Here is a 15,309-nt window from a genome sequence, read left to right on the forward strand (position 1 = left end):
ATGTCTGGTGTCCTTGAGTAGGTGGGAAAGGGATGGGATCAAGAGGCGGCCTCAAATAAGAGGCAGACTCATCGACCGTCATATGGGGAGGACAGAGCCTATGCACAGAGATGCTTCTAGCGGGAGATGTTGGACGTTCTGTTCTGATCGCGTCCGCTTCCCCAGGGTTGTACACAGCAAGGTCATCAGCAGAGGGGACCGTGGGTGGGGATGCTGGCTGGTTGAGGATGGTGGAGTGGGGGTGAAATGACCCTCTAGAAGAATGGGGAGCAAGAGGCCAAGGAGATGCGGGGTGACGGATGGTGCCCACACGGTCCTGGATTTCGACTGAGGCCGTGGGCAAGGTTGAGTTTTGAGCAATCGTGGTTGGCCGCCCGGGTGTAGGTGTTGGGTCCTGATAAACGTGGGGTAGTGGGCCTAACCATAGTTGTGGTTTTAACAAATGCGCCCAGTGGAGAGAGTGTCAGGCAAAGGCATGGAGGGTGGATGAAGGAAAGGCATTATGATAGTGACTGACTGGTTGTATATTTAGGGGTAGAAACTCCAAGAGGTACTTAATTTCATGATGATTTCTTTCTAATTTGTTTCTCATTAAATTTTTGCAAAAAGGAGGTAATGAATCATGGGAGTCATCTCAAAATAATCCAAAAAACAGTTGGAGCTTTTAATATCTTTCTAGAAGGCAAGAAAAGAAGAGAAACGAAAAAATGTAAATACATCATATGTAGTGCCATTTACACTTTAAAGAATTATCATACACGAGACTTCCCTGGTGGTCCAGTGGTAAAGACTCCGCCTTCCAATGCAGGGGACGTGGGTCTTATCCCTGGTTGGGGAACTAGGTTCCCACATGCCACAGGGCAACTAAGCCCATGTGTCACAACTACTGAGCTCACGCACCTCAACTAGAGAGCCCGCGCGCCACAACTAGAGAGAGAAAAAACCCCGAGCACACAACTAGAGAGAAGCCTGCGCCCCGCAACGAAGAGCCCAAGCGCCTGTGCATCACAATGAAAGATCCCACATGCCTCAATAAAGATATCCTGCATGCCGCAACTAAGACCCGACGCAGCCAAAAAAAAAAAAAAAAAAAATTATCATACACGTATTTCATCAGTTAACATAATTTCCTGTCAAATATATTTCATGACTCAAGCAACTCTGTCAAGCCTGGATATCACAGGTTGCAAATGCCAGCTCTACAAGATGGTAAATTTTACACGAGATGGTACTGTTTATGTTAAATCTCAGGGAGCTGGAATACAAAGTCTTTTCTTTATGATAACCAAGCAGGATTATCTAAATTGTAGGTATTTCGTAACCTTAGCTTCTTTTATCAGTAAAGGACAGCGCCTGAATGAAGTACATATTTAAGACCCAAGTGACTCCCTGATTTAAAAATACCTGTTTCTGACATCCTGCTTCTTCCTTTTCCCTGAAGGAAAGGAAGACATGTTTCTGGATCGTAAACATCCTCGGATACAGCATTATTTTTGTGAGGGCTTCAAAAAGTTGGAATGTTCTGTTTACGTTTTAGAGCCTTGGAATCGATCTTTCTTTTGTGGATTTGAGGTTGTTGTGGGGAGCTGGGTGACGATATTTGGAGAGAAGTGAGAATAACCAAGGGTTAAGAATGCGTTCTCCCGGTAGAGCCACCTTCGAGTTTCCAAAGGGGTCTTGTTGATGGGAGTATTTCTTGCCCATTTCCAGGTTGCAAAGGAAGAATGGTCTCAGACACTCTGGGTCAACCTCAATGTTCAGTTTCTCCAGGAAGGAATTGAAGGTTTTCTCAAGTCCCTCAGAAAGCTGCCCCGGCAGGTCCGAAGTCTATCAGTGGCCTACCACCTGGAAGCAAAAATGAAGGCGTTCAAAGACTCGATTCCTTTACTGCTCGACTTGAAGCACGAGGCTTTAAGAGACAGGTTTGTGGGAGGAGCTTGTACTTTAAAATATGTCTTTGCTTAGCTCTGATGCTGCAGGACAAGATTCCAACAGCAACACAGGGCTAGAAATACGCAAGTCATATTTCTATAATATCGCTTCTATGTAAAGTTTCCATTAAATTATCAACCACAAGGATTCTCCTATATCAACTCCTGCACTAGACCTGGGACTAGAGAGAGAAAAAACGGTAGATTCTCCTTTCTGACCATCTCCGTGCACAGCAAAAATCAGTGATTCTACGGTTACTGCTCGTATGCTGGGTACCTGGCATTCTGCCGGTCCAGCGCCATGTTTAGCTGCCCTATTGCATTCATCCCATATACATGGGACCATAAAAGTGGGCAAATGTGAACCTTCAAAGGAGGCCAGATTGGGTCAAGAGCAGCGCTGCTTGGTGCTGTGTCTGTCCTGTTCCTCCTTCTTAACTTTATCACTCTGCGTTTTTTTTCACAGTGCTCGAAACAGTGTGCAGTTATTTAATTTATAGATTTGTTTTATCGGTCCCTGACTGTCTCCCCAAGTCGCTGGCAGGGTTCCCCAGGGCAGGGGCCTTGCCTCTGAGTCACTCTGAACCCCCAGCAGCCAGCCCACTGCCTGCACAGCGTTAGTGCTTGCTGAATGTTTACCCAATACACGAGTGCTCATAATTTGCACCAGGGTCTCAGACGGGCTGAGTGATCCAGGAGAGGTCGGGATCACCCGTCTAGAGACCGTGCAGAGGCAGTTACCAACAAACGAAAAGTTGTGTATCTTCTTAGGTGGTAGTGAAGACTAGCCATCTAAGAAAATATCTTCTAGATGTTGTTTCCTGGGTTTAATTCCGGCAGCCAGTGGGATCTTGGAAAACTTTGGACAGATAATTCCAGTGATGTCCTCTTCTTTCCAAATTCCATTACAAGAAGTGTTTATAATGGGATTTTATCCTGGGGTTAAAGAGGGAATAATTGAATCCATCACTAAAGTGACTAGGCAAAGGTTTTAATGTGGATGCACCTTTAGGCATTGGAAAGAGCTGATGCAGAAAACAGGCGTGATGTTTGAAATGACTGAAACATTCACCTTGGAAAACATGTTTGCTATGGAGCTTCACACACACACGGATGTTCTCAACGAGATTGTGACGTCGGCCGTCAGGGAGATAGCCATTGAGAAGGTAGGACTATTTTTAGTTGTAAAACGGTACAGAAAAAAAAGAGAATTTTTTTTTTTTAATTCAGAGAGAAGACCCGTTTGCCCTGATACCTGTTATGTTTGAGCAAGAAAGAATGATCTGTTCTAGAAATAGAATTTCTGCCCCAGTTAAATGTTGTAGTTCTTAATTATAGTTTCACTCTTGACTTATTTATTAAAGAAATAATGGGTGGGGGCTTCCCTGGTGGTGCAGTGGTTGAGAATCTGCCTGCCGAAGCAGGGGACACGGGTTCAAGCCCTGGTCTGGGAAGATCCTACGTGCCGCGGAGCAGCTAGGCCCGTGAGCCACAACTACTGAGCCTGTGCATCTGGAGCCTGTGCTCCGCAACCAGAGAGGCCACGATAGTGAGAGGCCCGCGCACCGCGATGAAGAGTGGCCCCCGCTTGCCACAACTAGAGAAAGCCCTCGCACAGAAACGAAGACCCAACACAGCCAAAAATAAATAAATAATTTTTTTTTTTTTTTTTGCGGTACGTGGGCCTCTCACTGTTGTGGCCTCTCCCGCTGCGGAGCACAGGCTCCGGACGCGCAGGCTCAGCGGCCATGGCTCACGGGCCCAGCCGCTCTGCGGCATGTGGGATCTTCCCGGACCGGGGCATGAACCCGCGTCCCCTGCATCAGCAGGCAGTACTCTCAACCACTGCGCCACCAGGGAAACCCAATAAATATATTTTTTTTTAAAAAAGAAATAATGGGTGTTCCAGGTAGAAAACTGAGAAATCATTCATAATTCTACCACCTGAAGATAAATTGTCTTTATTATTTTTATTTTTTTATTATTATTTAAAAAAATATTTAATTTTTTGGCTGTGTGGGCTCTTAGTTGCAGCATGCGGGATCTTTAGTTGTGGCATGTGGACTCTTAGTTGCAGCATGCATGCAGGATCTAGTTCCCTGACCAGGGATTGAACCCGTGTCCCCTGCATTGGCAGGCAGATTCTTAACCACTGCTGCCACCACGGAAGTCCCTCTTTTAACACTTTAAAATGCATATACAGGGAATTCTCTGGTGGTGCAGTGGTTAGGGCTCTGCGCTTCCACTGCAGGGGGCCCAGGTTTGATCCCTGGTTGGGGAACTAAGATCCCGCATGCCACAGAGTGGCACAACCAAACAAAAAAATGCATACACACATGTATACACATATGTACACATGTACACATATATCCAGGGATACACATACACACGGATGTATAAAATATACACGCACATCCACATACATGAGTAGTATGCCCGTGTACATACATGCCCACACATATATACACATAACATGCACCTATATACATGTACATAAACACACATGTATCACATACATATATGCACACGTATGCACAGACACAATATACATATACCCATAATATACATACATACATATGCACACATATACACCACCTATATACACACATACTTTTATATACACATATGCATAAATATTGACAGGGTGTTTTTGAAAATGTCATAAAAATAGGCATATTAATTTGTAATTTGATTTTTTTTTTTTTTTTGTGGTACGCGGGCCTCTCACTGTTGTGGCCTCTCCTGTTGCAGAGCACAGGCTCCGGACACACAGGCTCTGGACTCACAGGCTCAGTGGCCGTGGCTCACGGGCCCAGCCGCTCCGCGGCATGTGGGATCCTCCCGGGCCAGGGCACGAACCCGTGTCCCCTGCATCGGCAGGCGGACTCTCAACCACCGCGCCCCCAGGGATCCCTGTAATTTGATTTTCTTGCTTAACAGTAGAGTAAACAGAGGGGCAGGATCTCATGAGGATGTAGAGTGGAGGCAGATTACAGAATTTAGACCCTGGTTCTGACACTCAGTAGCCGAGTGAACGTGGCAAGCTGACCCCTCTCTGAGCCCCAGTTCCCGCCTCTGTAAAGTGTGGGTAATAATAATCCCTCCCTCACTGAGGTGCTTTGAGGACTAAGGAGATCGTGAATGGCACGTGCTTACCAGAGCAAGTGCTTGGTAAATGATGACTAGGATTACCAGAATCTCTGCTTATTTGGAACACTGACTGGAAGTCTGGGTTTGAGTTGATCCATGGCAAACTCAGGAAGTTGCTGTTGGGTTGGGGTTCTGTTTTTTCAATCCTTGTGCCTGAATCATTCTTTTCATATTCCTGGCCAGGCTGTGAAGGAAATCCTGGACACATGGGAAAATATGAAATTTACCGTCGTCAAGTATTACAAAGGCACCCAGGAGCGAGGCTACATCTTGGGGTCTGTTGATGATATTATCCAGTGCCTGGATGACAACACTTTCAACCTGCAAAGCATCTCAGGAAGCAGATTTGTGGGGCCTTTTCTGCAGACTGTTCACAAATGGGAGAAAATGCTTTCTCTAATAGGGGAAGTCATTGAGGTGAGAAAAAAGACGCACAAAAGATGGAAAGGTGCAGATTCATAGCAGGAAGGAAACTTTGTATGAGAATATTTTGTGCATAGAAACTAATGATCCTCTTTCATACTTTTTCTGTCTTTGATTTATTTTGGGGGGAGGGATGATTAGAAGCATCAATCTGAGTTTTAATTTCAATGAATGCATTTTTAATTTCCACAACTCCTAATCAGTGCTTTTTCATATGTCCTTATTCTTGTTTAATTCTGTCCTGTTCTTGTTGCAAGAATGCTTTCACCTCTTGTATCACATTGAAGAATTTAAACATATTTAAAGCTCTTTTCTGATTTCCTTCTACTTTTTATTTTCTTAGGACAGAATCCCCCCCCACCACTTTTTTTTTTTTTTGGTGACTCTCTTTCATGGTAGGGGTTTTTTCTCTGTGTGACTTTGATTTTTCTTATATTAGGGGGTGTAGGGCTTTCTTGCTTTGTGTCCAGACCTCTGTGAGCAACCCAGGCTCATTTCACCAGTTTTGTGTGGCTGCCTTGTTTTCTTCCTCAGACCTAGGCAAGTGCCTTATACTTGCCACACCCTGAGCTTGGGGTGGGATGGAGCCAGGCCTGCTTCCCTGGCTAGGAGTGTGGCCATGCATGGGCTTCCGTCACTTGCTTTTTTAAATTTGTTTTTTGTCTATTACTGAAACTTTTTTTTTAAACTTTTAATTTTTTAAATTGAAGTGTAGTTGATTTACAATGCTGTGCGGATTTTCTATTACTTTTTATTAGTGGCATCTGTTAGCCTGGATATAGTACTGCTTTTTTTCTTTGTTAGGACAAAATTTTTTTAATTGGCATGAAATTTATGGAACACACAATTACCCGTTTTACAGTCCACAATTCGGTGGCATTTAGTCGATTCACAATGTTGTGCGACCACCACCTCTATCTAGTTCCAGAACATTTTCATCATCTCTAAAGAAATTCCCATGCCCATTAAACAGCAATTACTCCCTACTTCCCCTCCCTCCAGCCTCTGACAACCATCAGTCTATTTTCTGTCTCTGTGAATTTACCTATTGTGGGTACTTCACATAAATGCAATCATATAGTATGTGGCCTTTGTGTCTGGCTTCTTTCACTTAGAATCATATTTTCAAGGTTCATCTATGTTGTAGAATGTGTCAGTGCTTCATTCTTTTTTGTGGCTGAATCGTATTCCATTTTGTGGATGGACCACATTGTGTGTATCCCGTTCACCTGTTGATGGACATTTGGGTTGTTTCCACCTTTTGGTTCATGAAATAGTGCTTCTCTAAGTGTTGGTGTACAACTACTTTTTGAGTCCCTGTTTTCAGTCCTTCTGGGTCTATGCCTAGGAGTGGAATTGTGGGTCATGTAGTATTTGGATCAGTTTTTGCTTGGGCTTCTGCACGGTTTGTCCTTTGGGTCACGGGGCTCCAATCCCTGCTCACAACTAGAAGCTTCCTCCGTGTCCCAGGCTGGGGTGGAGGGTTTTCTTTTGCTTTTGAGTGTAGCTGTGTATCTTAGAATATATAGCTGTGCTTCCTCTATCATTCCTATATATTTGGAAAGGAGTGTATGCACTCACTCTGCCCTCTTGCCTGCAAAGTCTTACGACCTGAGCTGGTTTAAATCTCTCCCGTGTTAAGGTGGGATTTTGCCATACACACCTCGAGGTACCTGGGAACCTGTGTTGATGATAACATTGTGCATTTACAGGTTTGGATGTTGGTTCAGAGAAAATGGATGTATCTGGAAAGCATCTTTATTGGTGGAGATATCAGATCACAACTTCCAGATGAAGCAAAGAAGTTTGAGAACATCGATAAAGTATTTAAAAGGGCAAGTGACTGGCTTCTGTTTTAGTCTTGAAAGAAGAACAGTGATTTGAGATACTTTTACTTACATATTTGCATGTAGTATTTTGTCTATTAGTAGCTTCTCAATTTTTTCTGTCATTATATATGAACTTAATCTCTTCAGTAAAAATTTCTGTTTGATCTTAAGCCACTGGCCTATGGCACCAGAAGGTTTTCATATTTATTTTTTATTATAAAAGTAGTACTTGTGGGAATTCCCTGGTGGTCCAGTGGCTAGGGCTCCGCGCTTCCACTTCAGGGAGTGTGGTTTCGATCCCTGGTCTGGGAACTAAGATCCCACATGACGCATGGCAAAAAAAAAAAAAGGAAAAAATAGTACTTCTGTAAAAAGCTTGGGAAAATGTAGAAAAGCAGGGGAAAATGTATCTTGCATAGTTCTATCGCCTTTAATATATATTTCTTTTATCTTTTTTCTATGTATATGGGTTAAAAACACGCTAATAAAGATATTTTATATAATCCTATCTTATCATTTTCTCTTAATATTATAAGAAACATAGTTTATATTACGAAACTATCTGAGAAAATGTTTTAATGCCTTTATATGTTCTGGTGAGTGGCTTGACATTAATTTAGTTGATTATTGTCTAGTAACTGGACATCTTGTTTGAAGCGAAATTCTTTGCTTTCATAAATAATTTGCAGTTTGTGTCTAAAGTTTTTTCCATATTTAGGGTATCTTACGATAGATTGTTTACAAGTAAATTACCCATGAGAGACTATGCTCATTTTAAAGTCCTTCCAGAAAGGGTGGTACCAGTGGTCACTGCTGCTAGTAATTAGTGGGGCGAGGATTTTCACCCAGCCCACCTGACCTCAAAGCCCAGGTACTTTGCTACTCAGCGATGCTGTTGTATTCTCCAGTTACGGGCAGCCAGCTCCCGTTTTGGATCTCTTTTGTCCATTAGAGTTTATGATTTTTTTTCTTATCCATCTGCATAAGCTTTTTTTGAAACTTAAAAAAGTTATGCAACAGATACCTATTCATTATATAGAAGGACTTAAGACATTATAAAAAAGCAAAAAGAAAGAAAGAAAGAAAAAGAAAGGAAAAAATAGCTACAATCCCACGCCCAAGATAAACATTTCAATAGTTCAACATGTATCTTTCCAGAATTTGTTAATTCCTATGTAAACATATCAATAAATATGTAATTATTCTATGAAATAGGATCATTCTTATCAGTATGATCTTTTTAAAAGTTAACATCCTCATCATATATGTCAATAAATAAACATCTAAATTGTCACAGCAAATTTTGACCTAATTCCCTCTCGTTGGACATTTAGACTATTTCCTTTTCTTTCTTTTCCTTTCTTATCATTATGTTTTTGCCATTATATAGAGTGGGGAATATGCAGGTGCAGACAAATTGCTCCGAGTGAAACTGCTGGCTTTATTCACCCAGCAAATGCTGATGGAGGGTCAGCTGTGTGCAGACACTGTTGTAGGCACTTGGGGAAACACTGAACAAAAGACAGAAAGATCTCTTCTCAGGGCAGCTGACCTTCTAGCGGGAAGATGGAAAAAAAATAAACGTCGGAAATAAGTAAGTTATGTATATATAGTATGTTAGAAAGTATTTACTTATTTATTTTGAAATTTTTAAATAGATATTTATTTATTTAGCTGCTCCGGGTCTTAGCTGTGGCACGCGGGATGTTTGTTGCCACATGTGGGATTTTAGTTGCGGCACGTGGGATCTAGTTCCCTGACTAGGGATTGAACCCCGGGCCCCCTGCATCGGGAGAGTGGAGTTTTAGCCACTGGACCACCAGGGAAGTCCCTGAAGGTGCTTATTTAAACACTTAACAGTTTTTGCCAATTTGGCCTCCCTGAAGGCGGGGTTCTGGTTTGTCGGGTTTGCTCTGTTGTGCCTGGACCCTGGCAGATGCCCACCCGGGACAGGAGCCGGGCTCCTGCTTCCCTGGCTTGACAGCTGTCCTCTTGACTTTGTCCAGATCATGGGCGAGACCTTGAAAGACCCCGTGATCAAGAGATGCTGTGAGGCCCCGAACCGCCTCAAAGACCTGCAGAACATCAGCGAGGGCCTGGAGAGGTGCCAGAAGAGCCTGAACGACTACTTGGATTCCAAGAGGAACGCCTTCCCCAGGTTCTTCTTCATTTCTGATGACGAGTTGCTCAGCATCCTGGGCAGCAGTGACCCCCTCTGCGTCCAGGAGCACATGATCAAGGTCAGCCCCCCGGGGCTCCCAGGGGAGGGGTGGTGTAAGCTCTGTAACTGCAGCTTGTTGTATTCAAGTCTTCTACACAGTTCGGTTCAACCCAGGGGTTTAAGACTGTGAACCGCTGCTGGGGTTTTTATTTGAAGCATAAATCTGATGAAATCCACTGTAGTCTGAAGTCACACCAGCACTCAGCTGCTATCTGTTGCTCTTTTTCCACAGTCCCCCAAACAACATTTTTTAGAGAAACTAAAACAATACAGAAATACACAAAGACTAATATAGTAAGCAGAGAGACAATACAGGATAGTGGTATAGCACATCCAGACAGGTTGTCTGAGTTCGAATCCTGACTCTACATGGATTTGCTGTGTGACCTTTGGCAAGTTACTTAACCTCTCTGGGCATCAGTTTTCTTCTCTGTAAATGCAGATAACTCCAATTATAAAAATTTATAACGATAAAGATTAAATGGGTTAATATTTGTAAAGTACTTAGAACAGTGCCTGACTTACAGTGTTGGCTAAAGAACCTTATCTGCCACCCAGAATTGACACTCTTATTACCAGTTAGTCATATTTGCTTTGTCTCTTTTTTTGTAAAATAAATTTGTAGAGATAAAGTTGACATACTCTTCATTCCATCCCCGTTCACAGTTCTTCCTCCACTTTCAAGAGGCAGCCACTATCATGGCTATGATGTGATTCCTTCCAGCCCATATTTTCATACTTTTACATAAACTTATGTGTATCTGTGAGTGATGTTGAATGGCAGGAAACACAACAGACAAAACTATCTCTTATGATAGAGAATCAGAGCTGGGCCAGGAGTAATCTTTGGTCAACTAATCAAAGCTCTATATTTAGTATCAGCCCAGAGCAAGGTTTCTCAGCCTTGGCACTATTGGCATCTTGGGCCAAATAATTTTTTTCTCTCTCTGTGTGTATATGTGTGTGTCGGGGGTGGGAGTGGGGGGCTGTCCCGTGCATTGTAGGATGTTCAGCAGCATCCCTGACCTCTACCCAAAAGATGCCAGGAGCATCCCTCTCCAGCTGTGACGACCAAAAATGTCTCCAGACGGCGCCCAGTGTCCCCTGGGGGCAAAATCATCCGTGGTGGAGAACCAGTGTTTTCGAGCAATTCCTTTATTCCAAATAAATAAAGCACTAAGGATCAAGTACTTAATGCAACACTTTTCCTTCGGTGAATGCTGATTTCAGCTGGTCCGTATATCCAGATACCTCTCTATATCAGCATATACCCTAGAATCTCAAGTGTGTGTGTTGGGGGGGAGTCTGTCTTCTCTCTCTTTCTTTTTGTTTAATCTACCACCGACCTTTGCATAGTTCAGGATAAGCGAAAGTACCCAATGAACGTTAGTCATTGAATGAATGGACATCTATTTAGCATGTGGTCTCTGATGCTATTGCTGGCATCCTGGCAGCGCTGATGTGTGATGAGGCACTGCAGGCTGTTCTTTGATTCCAGAACCCAGGGAAGGTATTACAGGGTGGCTTCTCCCACTGTATTGCAGATGTACGACAACATAGCACTGCTGAGGTTTAATGACGGGGACAGTGGAGAAAAACTGGTGTCTGCCATGATTTCAGCAGAAGGAGAGGTCATGGAGTTCCGGAAGATCATCCGGGCCGAGGGGCGCGTGGAAGACTGGATGACAGCAATTTTGAATGAAATGCGAAGAACTAACAGGCTAATTACCAAAGAGGCTATCTTTAGATACTGTGAAGACAGAACCAGGTAAGATTGTAAATGTGATTGTGTGTTACTTTATCATATTTATGGTCATAATGAATCAATTTTCAAGGTTTGGAGTCGATCAACTGACATTTCAAATGAGGTTTTCTTTTCCTGCCGTAGCTAAATAAGCTGATGTATAGCTGTCCTGTAAGGATCACCTCATATAGCACGTCTCAAAGTGTGGTCCCCGGACCGGCAGCATCAGGGTCCCTGGGAGCCTGTTAGAAATGCATATTCCTGGGCCCCATCCCAAACCTGCCCCAACAGAAATTCTCGAGGGACTTCCCTGCTGCTCCAGTGGGTAAGACTTCATGCTCCCAATGCAGGGGGCCCGGGTTCAATCCCTGATTGGGGAACTAGATCCCACATGCGTGCCGCAACTAAGAGTTCACATGCTGCGACCGAGAAGTCCACATGCTGCAGCTAAGATCCCGCGTGCTGCAGCTAAGACTTGGTGCAGCCAAAACAAACAAACAAACAGATAGATATCAGAAAAAAGGAAAGAAATTCTCAGGGTGGGGCCCAGGGATCTGGGTTTTCACAATATCCCAGGGGATTCTGAGCTCAGGTGTGAGAACCTAGTGACCCACCAGAGACCAGGTGTTCATTAAGGTGGGTTCTATGTGTAGGTTAACGGGTAAAGTTGTTTCTAAAGTAGTTGATGAATTTCAACCATTCTTTGATTTTTGTGGCCTAGAAGCTTCCAAGCACCGAGCTGAACCACGCCTGATCCTAGTGGCTAAGAGGGCTGAACTCAAAGCCCGCAAAGCATCTTTGGGTAACTTTCCAGGAGAGCTGTGTATTTGGCAGGGCCTTTGTGCAGACACAAAGTCTTTATTATCATGAGAACACCGTCCTCTTGGTTTCGCCTGCTGCCTTTTTGATTTTGCAGACTGAAAATGTCTGTTTAAATAAGTTATTAGAACAGAGCATAATATTTGTCTGATTAGGATCCTGCTTTTTCTTAGGTTCTGCACCATGTAAAAAAATTGGTACCTCTTTATATAATCAGGTGTCCATATATATATATATATATATATATATATATATACATACACTCAGTGGTGTATTAGTAAACTAGCTCTCTGGGAAAAGAAAAGCTTTGCTGTAGGGAATTTCCCAATTCCCATCGTGTAAATACTCCCACATGTCTGATTTCAAGAAGGCTAAATGGAGGGAATTCCCTGGCAGTCCAGTGGTTAAGACTCTACCCTTTCACTGCCAAGGGCCTGGGTTCGGTCCCTGGTTGGGGAACTGAGAGCCAGCAAGCTGCGTGGCATGGCCAAAATTAAAAACAAAACAAAACAAAACAAAAACACTGAATGGAATAGCGGTAAGAAGTTTAACACACCGCTTGCAAAATTCCTGAGTATTTGTCAGTTACCTCTCATGAGCTGATAGGAGGTGGCCTTAACCCATCATGGGCTGTATTCATTCATTTTACTAGCGTTTACTGGATTCCTGCTCTGGGCTAATCACTGTGCTTGATGCTGTTTCAACACTGAACTAGACAGAAACCGCTGCCCTTCAGAAGCGGAATATCTAAAAATCTCTGCAGTGTTCCCAAATTGCATGAATTTTATATCCGCATTTATTCATTTTATTTGCCTCATAACTGCTATTTTGCCAGGGTGTTGCTATGTGTGACAACGTGTGGTTGGTGGAAGACAGAGTTAAGAGAATTCAACCTGATTAATTGGGAAATGTCTGAGCCACCCTTTCCTCACCTAAATACCGCTGTGCTAAAGCGCACTTGTCGCTTCTAATGAAGGGGGTGAGTCACTGAAATGATAATATTGATTTACGTGAGCGGACATGTTTCAGCATCACTGAGAGCACAGGCCCAGGTGTACGTAGCCCCAGAGCACACCCGCTGTCCTGGGATTTGCCAGACACCATCACGTTCATCTTAGCTCTGCCCTGAACCACTTGATTTTCTCTGGTTATAGTGTTTCCACCTCTCCTGATTTCCTACTTCCCAGGTTTGTTGCCGTTCGCAAGATCCACCTTTGTTCATTTCAGTACCGTCCTCTGGACCTCCATCACCTTTGTTACATCTCTCTTGTGTGTCGGGAACACAACTATACATACTATTTAGGTTTTAGAGGCACCGCACAATTTTAACACAAGACGTTAAAGCCAAATACTTTTTATTGTTTTAAGTATTCTTTAAAATTTATTTTGCCATTAATTGCCCATCATCAAGATAATGACTCGTCATTTGCAGTCACTTTTACTGGATTGGAACTTATAGCTCTGGGTCCATTATTTTTTTAGGTACGATTTAGAAGAAAAGTTTGCCCTAATGTGTTTCAAGGCACTTACCAGCTTTGGAAATTAGTATGTCAGTAGGGGAAATCCAAGCGGCTGATAAACATGTGAAAAGAGGAAAGACTTCACTGGTCATCCAGGATCTGCAGATTAAGGCCGAATGAGATATTGTTTTGTTCACCTTTCAGATTGGCAAAAAATTCAAAAGAATATAACGCCTAGTGCTGGCGAGGGTGTGGTGAGAAGGACAGCAGTATGCGTGGCTGGTGGGGGGACGGATTGCTACAACGTTTTAAAGTAATTTGACTTTTCCTATTAAAATAAACTATCAGAAAAGTGCTTTTGTACTGGTCGCCCTGCACTTGGGATTCTGGTGCCGCTCTGACTCCTCAGGATGTGCATAAAGCACGGTTTCTCGCCACCGGTGCCGTTGACATCTGGGGCCGGATAATTCTTTGCTGTGGGAGACCGTCCTGTTTATTGTAGGATGTTTACCAGCATCCCTGGCCTCTAGCACCCACTAGATGCCAGCAATACCCTTTCCCCCAGTTGTGACGACCAAAAATGCCTCCAGAGAGTGCCAGACAATGTAGAGAGACGTTTACCGCGGTATCGTTTGTATTGGCAAAAGAACTGGAAGCAACTTGAATAGACATCAGTGCGGAAACGTCTGCTTAAATTGCGATCCTTTGATGCTCTGAAATATCGTGCAGCTTTGACGAGGACCTGGTCAGACCTATGTCCGTTGACCTAGACGCATGCCCACTAGAACCAATAGGTGAGAAAAGCAAGGTGCAGTGTAGCTTGTGTTCCCTGATGCCGATTTTGGAGAAACAGCCCTCACAACCCCTTCTCCCCATATTTGTGTATCTTGAACTTTGAACAGGTTTGTATGAGAATGGAAAAGAGTGCCGAGTGACACTCAGGAAACTATAACAAGGAACCACGGGGGGGTGTGGTCAGAGATAATTAATTTTTTTGTTGGAATTTTTTTTTTTTTGCGGTACGTGGGCCTCTCACTGTTGTGGCCTCTCCCGTTGCGGAGCACAGTCTCCGGACGCGCAGGCTCAGCGGCCATTGCTCATGGGCCCAGCCGCACCGCGGCATGTGGGATCTTCCCGGACCGGGGCACGAACCCGGGTCCCCTGCATCGGCAGGCGGACTGTCAACCACTGCGCCACCAGGGAAGCCCGGAATTTTTAAAAATTAAAAAATTCTTACAGTATGCCCATAATGTTAAATAATTTTTAAACATCTGTAAAGACACATCTTTAAAGTGATCTGGCATCTTTTACACAGTCATGCACCTGTAACTTTTTCATGTGTATGTCTCTGTTGGCCTGGTGTTTTACTATCTGACCAGAAGAGTTTTATTCTCCTTTGCTTACCTACAGCTCATACTTTGCCTTCCCTATTCCAGATCAAAGAAATAGATTTTTTTTTTAAATGAAGTATAGTTGATTTACCATATTGTGTTAATTTCAGGTGTACAGCAAAGTGATTCTATATACACACACTCATGTGTACATTCCTGATTCTTTTCCTTTATAGGTTACTACAAGATATTGAATATAATTCCCTGTGCTATACAGTAAATCCTTGTTGCTTATCTATTTTATGTATATTGGTTCGTATCTGTTAATCCCATACTCCTAATTTATTTCCCACCTTCCTGTTTAGTAACCATAAGTTTGTTTTCTATGTCTGAGTCTGTTT

General features: G+C 43.3%; 1 protein-coding gene across 7 annotated transcripts in view; it reads left to right on the forward strand.

The window, feature by feature from the left end:
• Positions 1-15,309, forward strand: part of DNAH10 (dynein axonemal heavy chain 10) — a 149,356-nt gene that overhangs the window by 57,493 nt on the left and 76,554 nt on the right. For all 7 annotated transcript variants that reach the window (XM_027125048.1, XM_027125051.1, XM_027125053.1 and 4 more), the window contains 6 exons: positions 1,711-1,922; positions 2,944-3,097; positions 5,265-5,498; positions 7,217-7,339; positions 9,340-9,573; positions 11,099-11,322. In XM_027125048.1, coding sequence (XP_026980849.1) covers positions 1,711-1,922; positions 2,944-3,097; positions 5,265-5,498; positions 7,217-7,339; positions 9,340-9,573; positions 11,099-11,322 — 1,181 coding nt within the window. The remainder of the gene's footprint in view (positions 1-1,710; positions 1,923-2,943; positions 3,098-5,264; positions 5,499-7,216; positions 7,340-9,339; positions 9,574-11,098; positions 11,323-15,309) is intronic.

This window comes from Aethalodelphis obliquidens, unplaced genomic scaffold (genome assembly GCF_003676395.1).
Source record: "Aethalodelphis obliquidens isolate GAN/ISIS:26980383/991018 unplaced genomic scaffold, ASM367639v1 scaffold28, whole genome shotgun sequence".
NCBI classification, from domain to species: domain Eukaryota; kingdom Metazoa; phylum Chordata; class Mammalia; order Artiodactyla; family Delphinidae; genus Aethalodelphis; species Aethalodelphis obliquidens.